Source organism: Patagioenas fasciata, chromosome 16, assembly GCF_037038585.1.
Source record: "Patagioenas fasciata isolate bPatFas1 chromosome 16, bPatFas1.hap1, whole genome shotgun sequence".
Classification (NCBI taxonomy): Eukaryota; Metazoa; Chordata; class Aves; order Columbiformes; family Columbidae; genus Patagioenas; species Patagioenas fasciata.
The window spans coordinates 2,640,961-2,653,455 of NC_092535.1; the positions used below are offsets into that span (position 1 = coordinate 2,640,961).

At 41.9% G+C, this 12,495-nt stretch overlaps 1 protein-coding gene across 10 annotated transcripts in view; it reads left to right on the forward strand.

Moving 5' to 3' along the window:
* The window catches only part of PTPRT (protein tyrosine phosphatase receptor type T), a 382,611-nt gene that overhangs the window by 264,930 nt on the left and 105,186 nt on the right, over nucleotides 1-12,495 (forward strand). For all 10 annotated transcript variants that reach the window (XM_065850187.2, XM_071815733.1, XM_065850189.2 and 7 more), the window contains exon 11: nucleotides 2,826-2,928. In XM_065850187.2, the coding sequence (XP_065706259.2) occupies nucleotides 2,826-2,928 (103 nt within the window). The remainder of the gene's footprint in view (nucleotides 1-2,825; nucleotides 2,929-12,495) is intronic.

A 12,495-nucleotide genomic window follows, 5' to 3' on the forward strand; every position in this document is an offset into this window, starting at 1 on the left:
TTTCTGAGGAAGGGCAGAGGGAGAACTTGAGATGAGCAGATGAGGGTAAGAAAGGCACTAAAATCAGGAGGTATTGAGACGAGATGGTGCATGTGTCTCTTGAAAAAAAACCCACCAAACTTAGGCTAGCTGTTAGAAAAAGAGATGGATAAAGGGGTGGTAGAGATTATATTGGGCAGATAATTAATTTTAACATTTAATTGATAGTACTAAAATAGGTTTTCTAACAGTTTGAAACTGTCATTTTTCTCAATACCTTACCTGCTTTTTTTTTCCAGTAAAGCCCAAATAAATGTGTGGGACATTCAGGAAACTTGTAATGCTTGAAATTGTGGCTGAGTGCCATAGCAAAAAGCGCCCAACAGTGGATATTTTTCATTGCCCTATTTCAAAATTGGTTAGTAAAAACAAGTTGTTAGCAGTAAATGACAGTGTTTCTAAGGAAGTAAAATATACCCATTCCCACCACTAACCATCCGCAGGGTCTGAGCCCTTAACATTTAGTGCAAAAGCCCACATCTCATCCACTTGCAGTAAAGCCATTAACTGACCTAAGAGCTCCGTGGGCTGTTGGGGTTCACGCAGCCCCGCTGTGAAGGGAAGGCACAATGTGCACCCTATTCACTTGTGACCAGGGAAGGAAAACAGCACATATTGGTAGTGCTTTTTCCCTCTGATTCCATTTCTTGGCATTTTATTATTCAGTGAGTGCTGGAATCATGAAGCCTGCATGATTATTACCTGTGTGCGCACTGAGCTTGGTTTATCGTCTTTGGTTTTTTCCCATCTTCCAAACATCTTGTTCACAACAGGTGGGCACAGATTCCATGCAGGCACTGGGGTAGTCTCTGGCATTAGATTATCTCATGGCATGATCAGCGCTATGCGTGTAATTTGGAAATTACTGGGTGGATTGGCTGCCCACCCTGATATTGCAAGGACGCTTCTACTGTAATTAAGCATCGTGAGATCTGTATCATGTCACAGAATAATAAAATGATCTTATGTGCAGAATAAGCCTTACCGAGAACTTAACTGTTGCTCTCATTTTGGTTTGGAAGAAACCCTGAAGTGTTTGCAACAGTGACACTGAGATTAATATTAGCTTTGTACAGCACGGTCTAAAGTGAAACAAAGAACGCATTTACACACCGATTTCACTAGTGGAATCCTTGCCAGGACAAAAGTGATACAGTGAAAAACACTGAATGGAGACAGAAGAAATCAAAGTGAGATCCTTTTTGTGTTGAGGTGATAAGGGAGAGACAAACAATGTAGATTTGTAAGTTCAGGTACACCACAAAAAGAAAACCCTGGATTTTCCTGCAGTATTATTAAATAGCTGTGGTGTTTCTCTGTTCCTTTAAGGGGGAGTCCTGAGGTTAGCAGGGAGAAGGAGGACTTCTGCACTGACTGGAATGTCCTTGTAAGACTATATCTATTTTAAAATGAAAAGACATCCATGCTGTAGCAATGTGTGAGTGTATATGTTTATATGATTGGACATGTTCATTTATTTCTTAACCACAATTAAATAGCAGTATTCCTGAGAACTTTTCCTTGGGCAGGACTGGGATCTTGCAAAATAGGCATTAAATTGATGAGCAGTGCTTGCTATTTTAGAGCGATCACTGCAAATTGTAATTTTATTGAGGCACTACAAAACCGTTCCATGTTGAGTACACAAGAAAACCACTATATCTCATTGTAGTGTCTTGTGAGCAATACAGACTCTGATTGCTGAATTATACTCGATACCATTAGCTAGTCTTGCCAAGACCTGCGTTTCTTCCATTTGCTTCATAACTGTATGGTGCCTGGAAGTCAGATTGCAAATTCTCTGTGGCAGGTGCAGTGTTTTACACAGAAGGTAAGTACACAGTTCTCACGCACAGCCAGGGGGAAGCATCCAGGACAGCTGATATATCAGAAACTGCAATCGGGCTGGAAGAAGCTTCTTCCAAGCAGGTTGCTGGAGCCTGCAGAGGCAGAGCCCAGCCTGTTCCTGTGCCCAAACTGGTCCTGCTGTTACACCTTTTTGTAGCGCTGCCTTGTGCCGTAGCAGCATCCCCTCTGCCCACACCAAGCGCCGAACGATTCGGATTGTGGCAAATCCAGCAAGCAGGGTGATGTCTGGTCTAGAAAAGCACTGCTGACGTGGATCTTCTTTAAATGACTTGTGCTGCTTCCCCTTGATGCAGAGCACTGTTTTCAGGGAAATCCTTGTTGAGAAATTGGCAGCGTTCTGAACTCGTTGTCAGCTTATAGACAGGGAAACCGGCAGCTGAGCTGATATTAGCAACCACCATTCTTGACAGTTTTCAGACATTTAGATGAAAGTCCTGATTGTAAACAGGATTACGGCAGAAATCGCTGTGAGAGGATTAAATACAGGACCTCCACAATGCAGCTTCTCCTTGTGAGTTACAGAAGAACTATTCCTGTGAATTTTTCTGTTTTTTCTGTCTGATTCACTCATCCTAAGTGGTATTTTTCAACCTCTACATGGTTTTCTTACTTCACGTTTAAAATTGAAGGAATGATCCCATCTCAAAGGATTACTAAATCTTAAAAACGCGAGACAGGATTTTTCAAGGCCAGCTTGAAGATCTGGGTGTCCAATTCCTGTTTAATGTTAATGGGAAAAAAAGTCGACAAATATTTAAGCAGTTTTGACAATTTTGGTCATAACACTGCAAAGTATTTTGATGTTTAATTTGAGAAACGTTAAAACAGTCTCCAAGAAATGTTAATAAGACGTTGCCATCACTACCAAGGGCAGTAACTGGTGTGTAACTAACGTGTTGCTCTTTGTTCTGCTGTAGCACCATCGATGCCAGAATACGACACAGACTCCCCTTTGAATGAGACTGACACCACCATCACCGTGATGCTGAAGCCCGCTCAGTCCCGAGGAGCACCCGTCAGGTGAGCATTTTGTCTTTTTCTCACAGTTCTCCCTTCTCCTTCCTCCCTGGGTTTCACTCACACCTCTCTCATTCTCTTCTAATAACGTAGCCGCTGAAAGCGAATGCTGACTAAAAGGCCAGCTCTGCTGTTGATTCTGCCTTTCACAGTCTGCTTTTATAAACGCATCAAGCTGCTTGCCTCCCGCTGTTAACCTGCAGGAAGGGTTACTGATGGCATTGCACGGGGTTATTACCCTTTCAGCATCACTTCAGATGCCTTTGCGGCACGGGATACAGCAGTACGTGTATCTGCGTGCTGCGATGCTCTGAGCAGAGCATCACCATGTGAAGGTGGAGGAGGCTTCAGGGCTCTGTTTTCTGCCCTCTCTGTTGTGATGAATGAGACCTTTTTGTAACTATTGTATAGACGCCTAAACTATCTTTAAAGCTTGTGGATGCCTTTGTTCAGATTCTGGATCTAACTGCACTCGTCACATCTTTATGTTATACCCCAGCTATTGCTCCTGGGCTGATGTGGAGTGAAGCAGGGAATGGCAGGAAGATGTGCCCAGGGGAGGGTCAGGTTGGACAAGGTTCTTCACCAAGAGGGTGCTGGACACTGGAACTGGCTCCTCAGGGAGGTATCACGACCCCAAGCCTGACAGTGTCCAAGAAGAGACTGGACAGCATCTTCAGACACACAGTGTGACCTGTGGGGTTGTCCTATTCAGGGACATGAGTTGGACACTATGATCCTTGTGGGTCCCTTCCAACTCGGGACATTCTATGATTCTAAGTAGTGGTCTAGTTCAGAAAAGATGGAGTCTGGCTTAGGGAGGCTTTGCCAGTTGTAGGCAAGCACCATTTCCACTGGTAGAGTAGAGGATTTAGGGGCGGGGAGCTGCACAGGCACCTGTGGAATAGAGCAACAACCTTGCAGAAAACGTTTCTGTCTGTCTCTGAGCTGGGTCCCATTCTTAATGGTGAGATGCTGAAATCATAGAATCATTCAGGTTGGAAAAGACCTTCACGGCCATTGAGTCCAACCATAAACCTAACACTGCCCAGTCCCACTAAACCATATCCCTAAGTGCCACTGGACTGCAGATTGCTCCCTGACTGCAGAAGCATGACTTACGGGGTCTGTACTGCATCCCTCTCTCTGACTGGATGAATTTGTACTGGTGAAAGGCACCAGCACAGATGGACAAACTTCCCTTTGAGCTGGCACTGCCTTATCTGTCACTGGCTTAAGTACCGATTGGTCATTGAGCCTGCCAGTGTCCTCAGCTGAGAGCAGGAACTAGAATCACTTCTGATAGAAATACTGGATGGTGCTTTGCAGAGGTATCCAGCAGTCACCACCTCCAGTTTTCACAAAAGACTTCTGAAATTTCGCCTGTGGGTGGTATTGTAAAAACCCATAGTCCCTTTTTGGAAGTGACTTGGGTTTCTGTGCTTCACCGACAGGTTCTCAGAACATTTGAAGGATGTCCCACTAAGCATTCAAGAGCAAATTGCTCAGGTGTATACTGCTTGATTTAATGAAATATCCTGTATCACTTGGTGGTCCACCCTATGTCGCAGCCTTCCCCCAAATTGCGTTGATGTTCTCGAGCAAAAAATCTGCCCTTTAGGACTTGGCACCTGGTTTTTCTGACTAATGTATTTTAAAGTTTTCCTTTCAATCTCTGCTACTCCATATGAGTGAATTAGGAGCCTATTTTCTGAGTCCTTTAGGGATGTTTTTCTGCTGGAAAAGAGCAGTAAAATCACACGGCTCTGTTTTATTTCTTTGTATGAGGGAACATTCCTGTATCTCGTTTTACCACCTGCTGTCTTAAGAGTGTTGCTATTTTGTCTTGTTATTGAAAAGTCTTGTGATTTTTGTTGAAGTCATTCACTGCATTCAGTGAAAAATGTCTTTTCCAGCAAATGCACCTGTTATAAAAATATTTGGTAGAGATTTTAATACTCTGACTTCATTAATTGCATTGTAGCCTATTACACACACATTTGCAGAGAGTGCAATATTTACGTGCCACACCTAAGTGATAAGATTCCTTCCTATAAGGAGTCCATTTCATTGATTTACAGCTGTGTGTATGAAAACCAAAATGGATGGGGGCTTGAGGGTGGGTCTTGGGGAGAATTATAGCTTTTTATTAACTATGACAGCCACACAATATGTGAACAGCTTTCTCTCTATAACCACACAGACTGTTCTTAGTCCAACTTCAACAAATCTAGTTATTTCAACCTTAGATTTTCCCAGTCTCTTCCCTTATCTTCCAGTCTGTTCTGCCCACTCTCCAATTTGTGTAAATCCTCTTGAAATACCGTATCCAAAAGCGGGTAGCACTCCCTCAGAGGCCTCAACAGCACACAGTAAATTAGAGGAATGACATACTGTGAACTGCTTGTGAAACTCTTTAACACAAAAGAATGAGACGGTTTTTCCGCCTCATTTTTTTTTGGCTTGTTTTTTGCGTTTTTTTGGGCGTGATTTTTTCTTTTTTATATTCAAGCTGAGGTCAAATGCATCCTCTTTGTCTGGTTAGTTGTTCTTCACTTGGTTGTGTGTCTTATTTCTCTTGCACAAGTATAGTGTTTTCCATTCATCACTATTAAATATGATTAAACTGAGTTTCAAAATGCTTTAGAATTCTGATACAAACTTAAATGACTTAGAGCCCCTCTTAGTCTGATACCATCCCTTGTCCAGTTACCAAAGGCATTAATGTAAGCGCAGATTTGGGACAAATATCTGAGAAACCCCCTTGTGCAGCAGCAGGGGCTGTGGGGATCACTGGTGTGGGGATGCTGCAGGATGCAGCTGCTTGGATGCCCGTTCTCCTGCCCTCCCTTGCAGTCACAACCAAGCTTTCCTCCATCCCTTCTCTTTCACATCATGATCTTTTTGTATCCCAGCTTGAGATGGGTCCAAAATGGTGCTTGAATGTAGTCTGGAATGGATTTTCCTCACACCTCCTTATAAAATCAGTACGCAGGAATAGGTCGACCCCTAACCCCGTCGACCTGACCGTTTCTGCTCTGCAGTGCTCTGGATTATTAATATGGACCTGCCAAGCTGTGATGATGAAAAAAATTACTATGCATTAATTACTCTTACTATTTCCCCTTACATGCTGAGGATAGTGAATTCGGAGTACATGTGTGGTGTGACTATAAACTGGTATCTATACGTCAGATAGTTACGTGACTTTGTCTTGTGTTATTTCACTCTGGTGCAGTCTGAGCAGTGTATGGATGGAGTATGGTCTGCAAGATAATTGTTAGAGTAATATTGTAGAATATTTAAAATAAGATTCATTGTATTCACATTCATCTGAAATGCAGGTACGCCAAATCCTCAGTCACTTTCAACATGAAGACACTTCTGACGTTCCCCGGTGCTCAGGATAAATAACTTAAATGAGGTTGTTTATGAAACTAATGATCGTGCACTTGGCATTGTTAATGATCTACAGATAACGGTGAAGATTCTTTCATATGAACTAATAAGAATAACATAAACTTAGATAGTCTTTGATCTATTTTGTCCTATTACCAAAAGAAAAAGCCTCAGCAAGCATAAATATTCTCCCTTGTGACACAGGCATTCTTGCCTTTATTTTCCATGGTATAACCTGCAGAGCTTGACTCCATGTTGCCCTTTAAAAATAACTTTTAGGTGTTCTTATATCAATCTAAAACCCATGAATGGTGCTATGATTGATTTGCTGAAGACTGACATTCATCTATAATAGATTCAGAAGTGGAAAGAAGAATGCAAGTGTTCTCAATCTTTACTCCTCAACTCCTTCCTGAAAATCTCCAATGAGATTTTGAGGATAATTCTGCCTTTGAGTCTGTTATTTCAGGAAGGCTGAGTCAGTCCTTCATAGATTATTCAGATATGACATCTTTAGACCTTTATTTGAGAATTCACATCACATTCGCTGCTTGAAAATACCACCGTGAGGGTTTTTATCTACATGACATGTCCACTGGGCTGGTTTTTGTGTGTTGCCTATTTGAAAGTCCATCTGGTTTATTAACGTATGGTTGCTTCTGTCAATATACTTATGCTACTGTTACGGAGAAAATCAGATTTCCAGACTGTGTATTAGTTTTGAGGATTTCAGAGTTTAAATAGATGTTCCCCTTAGGTGTGATTGCCTTGTCAATATGCTGCGCTGCGTATTGGAACTGTAGGACGCTGTAGAAGGACGTTAGAGAAGAGTCGCAGTTATTTTGGGGGTTTCAGACAGTGGAGAACTTTTTTGTAAGTAAAAGATGGACCTGGGATCCCTGTATTCCTGCAGTTCTCTGGGGTGTATCAGCAAATAATCTGTGATGTTCTTTTGTGTGTTTGCCAGCACACAGGTATAGGATGGTCTTTAGGTACCTGACCCCTCTACTGTGCTAAAGAACCGTATTATTAGAACAAAGGTGTTCCATCTTTGCACTTGACTTTATGCATGTGTGTGTGTGTGTATGTATATATATATATATATGTATGTATTTGTTGAGGGGAGTGTGTGTATATATATATATGCAGTGTAAGTAGCCTGTGTAAGTGATTCTGCAGAAATATATCCAGGTAACAGTCATTTATTGTGTATATGTGCAGTGGTGAGATACTTGTAGTCAATTTTGTGAGGAAAGATGGGTTAGTTTATTAATTAACATCTTAAAGGAAATAAGTAAATCTAAACAGGAGATCAGGAGTTTAAATATTTTGAGTGTATTTAGAAGTACTGAGCAAAGGTGAAACAAATATTTTCATATCAACAGACCTAGCTGCATGTTACTCTTGAGTGTTATCATCTGATTCTTGGCCTCCCAAGCATGAAATGGAAGAAATATATTTGGTTTACATGGTGCTAAACAAATTGAGATAAAACAGCTGCAGTGTTGTTTAACAGAACACCTAACAACCGTGTTTTTTTCTGGTTTCGTGCTCAAGCTATTCTTCTTCTCACTAGCATCCGTATTTTGATTTTGGTTTTAATGCACAGGAGTTCATTCTGCCCTTGGAAGGAGTGGTTTGGAAACCTAGGGACCTTGATTCTGTGGTGGAGGACTGAGACAAGAAGGACAAGCAGCTATAAACTTGCAAAATTTGCTGGGGTTTTTGTTTTGTTTTACAGATGGTGGCTTTGGTGTGTAGATCTCCATAGCTACAAGGGAGCAATGATGTTCAACTCACTGCTTTGCAGCTTCTTAGTGGCATCATCTGAGCTTGCCTCAGGCATTACGTTGATAATTAATTCATTAATACCAAGACAGGGTGGCAATTTCTGGTTCTTAAAACTCCCACGCAGCGTACCTTGTGTTTGAAAATAAAGATTGGAGTCAAGGATGAGCGGAACAATAAAAACACATTCTAATGTTGAAAGCTATGGGGAGCACAACAAATTGACATGCCCTTGGTGATTCTGAAAGTTCAGTTGCCTTGGTAGACACGTTATAAATACCTGGAAAATGAAACTCCCGGCCTGCTTTTTCTAACCTCATATCCAAATGTACGCACCACATGACCTGGTTGATTGAATACAAGGCAAACAGTCATCATATTAAATCTTTTAATTTTGTGTTATCTAATGAGGAATGAGATTATCAATCTAGGCTTCTGATGTTATAAGCCTAATTATCTGTATTAATTAACATCTCCTATAATATACCTTAGGGATATTGTTCTGCAATCATTCAGGCTGGGTTTTTCCTGCATGGCATTCAGCCTTTAATTTAGACAAGAGTTTGAAGGTAAATGAGCAATTTTCTTTCCTCTTAAAGAGAAACCTGATCTGCCTTTTGTCTGGCTATGCGTGAAGGTGAGAGAATGAAAAGGAGAATTTGGATGAAAAACATGGAATAATGGCAGCTGCATAGCTCAGCGTGATGTTTATTTAACCAAAAAGAAGTGGAATGGAGTTGCACATTAAACATTTGAAGGTTTGGCCTCATCTGTGTGTCCAAACCCTGGTGAGCTACCTGAGCACCACAAGCCTGAGCATACACTTCCATTTCAGATGGAGTAGTTGGATGGTGGGTTTAGAACATACATGATGATTTCAGTGGTCCTTGAAGCTATTCTGGATCTTTGAAGTGTTTTGCCTGTTGTATTGGGAGAGAAGCACGATGGAGATAAAGGGATGAATCAGGATTCAAGGTGACAGCCGTAAGTATCAGGAAGGAATATTTAGTCTTTTATGTAGCATGGCATGATGAGTTGAATGGGTGTTTCAAGGTTTTTTTAGTTCCCCCTGGAGAGGCAGGTGTTGGCCCTAAAAAGGAGGATAAGGGGCATTTTGGGTCAATTGTCTCATCTGGTGTAGGAAATGCATTTTCTTACAGAATCAGCATACTGTTCATGTGAGAATGCTGTTCCTTAAGAGGTCGTAAAACTGCCTTTGCCCATTTATTAGCAGTCAGAAACAGAAACTGCCGTTCTTGAGCCTGGATGACCTGCTGTGTCTTACTAACCATTCCACAGAGAGGAGACAGAAATGGGAGATGAAAGCCATGAAATTTGCATCTATTTTAATGATAATATTTTAACAATCAAATTACACATAGAGCCAATTCTTTTGTGTCAAGCAGCATTTTATTAGCTCTACAGTGAAGCTTTTGCTAACACTTTTTTAGTTTTATGAAGGCCTGAGGGTACTGAGAATGGGAGAGCGAATATTTTTGCATAAATCTTTGATGCTGTCCACGTAAACCATCAGATTAAATTCCAGCAATCAAAAGGTTAATGAAGTCTGAACTTTAAACTGCGAATCACAAATTGATGGACATTTCCTCACATCAAGCTGTCAGAGGAACAGGAGAAAATACCCATGGTTGCCAGTTTGAAGGTTTCTTTTTCCAAGACGTTTCTTTGCTTCACAGCTCCCAGAGCCAAGATGCCCCTTCCTTGTTATCACAGAATAAAAAGGATGACAGCATATGGAGTAGAAGATTTAAAATATTAGAATCTCTCAAGGCATAGTGCCAAGTCTCCTTTTAGATCCGAGCTTGGATCAGAGTCAGACCCTTCCATGGGATGGAGGGAGCCTGACCACAGGGCTGGGGAGCTTGGCTCCTTTTGCAGACCACGGAGGATGATTTCCCTCATTGAAGCAGCTCCTTGAGGTACTTAAAATGAGATGGGATGAGCCTGGGCACAAGTCCTTGGCAAATGTCCACCCCTCGGAAGCAGAGCACAAGCTTCACCCAGCCAGCAGCCTCTCTACCAGCAGTGAGGATGAGGATGATGAGTTCAGTGGGCTCTTTTGTGTGGCGTGTGGCAGGCGATGTTTATGCTAGCAGGTGCCCCTCAATGTGTCTATAATAACACAAAAACGCTATAAAAGTGAAGATGAGTAAGCTCTGCTTTGCTGCTGCAGACTAAGGCATTTCAGGATTTAATTATACTACAGGTATATAAATTCCGGAAACATGTTAATGCTCCCGTGATTAAAATTATAGAGGGCCTAATTGAAAAAGCATAAACCGAATTGAAGAATTCCTAATTATAGTTTGCTTTGAGGTGTTAATTTCCTCCATAATGAATGCATAATTTCTTGGAACTAGAAAAGGGGGTTGCTGCACCAGTGCGTGGTCTGCAGATGGAATGAAGGGATTATCATAAATGCAGCCAGACAATTCGGAAGAATAAACCTCTGCGGCCATGATGCTATTCTGCCTCTCTGTAATTTCAGTTTTCCTTGCACAGCGCTTTTCCAAAGCAAAAGGCAGAGCTAGGAGATGGTGAGGGATTTGCTTACTGTGCAAAGGAAGGGGAAATAGGACTGGTTTAATTAAAAGTAGTCATGGTGCAACAGAGGAAGGCGAGGAAAGAGGCAAAACGTGCAGTATTTTTAGTGTAAGGTGGAACAGCAAAGCATAGGAGGCAATGCTGACTTCCCTTGTCTCCCAGCTTGACAGATCCCCAGGTAACTGCAGGAGCTGATGTTGATGCAGATGGAGGATTCTTTTCTGCCAAAGGATACAGCCTATATTAAATGTTTCCTCTTGTATCGAAAATACACTTAGTCTTGAAGGGAGCTGGTGAATTGTCGAATACAACCTCTTAATATTTAAATCTTCCCCATTCCCGCTGTGGTGCAGGTAAGAGGTATTTACAGATGCTGACACACAAGCTGCAAACTGATGCAGAGAAGTCCTTGCCCGTGGGACTTTCCCCTTTCTCCATCCTCGGGTTTCCTTTGTTCTGGGGCAGGAGATGCTGCAGTGGAGGTACCGTTGGAGCCCTCTCCTTGGTGTCAGCAGCGTGACCACTTGGCACTTTCTGAAAAGCACAAAGTCTCCAGAAAATGATAAAAGAACCTGGCTGATACTCCTGCAACTTCAGGTGCTGAAAATCTATATTACCCTTACCCAGCAGAGCTCGTCTTTTCTCTTGTACATTAATGATATAATTGTGAGTGTTCCCTGACCATCTGGGCCTTACCCAGTGATGAAGTTTCTCCTGGCATTAGAAACAGAGCAGATTCCCCTCTTTTGTCTTGTGTTATTCAAAAATACCATAAATACACACAAAAGCAACAAAAATATGTTTCTAGTGTTCTGCCTTAACAGGAAAAAAGACATCAGATTCTTATGTGCGGGTTTGCCCTCTGCAGTCCGGTAGCTGTGGCCATGGAAAATGGAGAGAAAGCTTTGAAATCCAAGCTAGATTATTTCTGCATCCAAATAGACTTGATTTCATAGAGGCCATTGGAAATACACAAATTAATTCTGATTGAGAATATATGCAAATATACCCATCCCCTTGTCCAAGCCACCGCTTTTATGGAGGAGATGGCAGAAGGTACTGGCCAATCCCAGTAAGTACTGGCCAGTCCCAGTAAGGGGCAGCCACGGTCTGTCCTGGTCCTGCAGAATGATTGAAGAGACACACTTTGGCTCTTCTTCTCCTTGAAACTTCCTTCTGGTCTTCAACCAGCGATCACGGAGGATGCCAAGACCTCAGTCAGCGATGCCCGTTTAATGCTGAGCAACATGAACAAAAAAGGGATTGTTGTTGTGGGTTTTTTTTGTAGATCAAACAGACGGCAGGTGGCTCAGGAGGGAAAAAACACCTCCAAAGCCACTAACATCAGCTCCTGCTGCAGCGAAAGCCGTATCTGTCTGCACTCATTATCTTTAATCTGCCAGCACAAAATAACGTTGAACTGGAGAGATAGAGACTGGGCCTGTTCCACTGGGGAACAGCAGCTATTATGGCTAATCTGTGTTGCCAGCCAGGTCAGGCTTATGGAGATGGTTGAGATAACAGAACACAGAGTTTTGAAATGCCCTCTGGTTCTTTTTGATTTTTTCTTTTTAAAATTTTTTATTTCCAGGAAGATTAAACTGACAGAATTTAAAGCATTTAAAAGAATGATGTGTATGTAATAGAAGTAAATAGATGGAGTAGCAGAGTTCTGGTGGTCTGGGGATGGAAAGGAGGTAATTTTGTGAGTATGGATAGCATCTTTTATTAGGCCAAATGATACGGTGGGGAAAAATGGGCTTTTAAGCGCACAAATCCTTCTTTTTGGGCAGTAAGTATCGACTGTCAATACAGTTG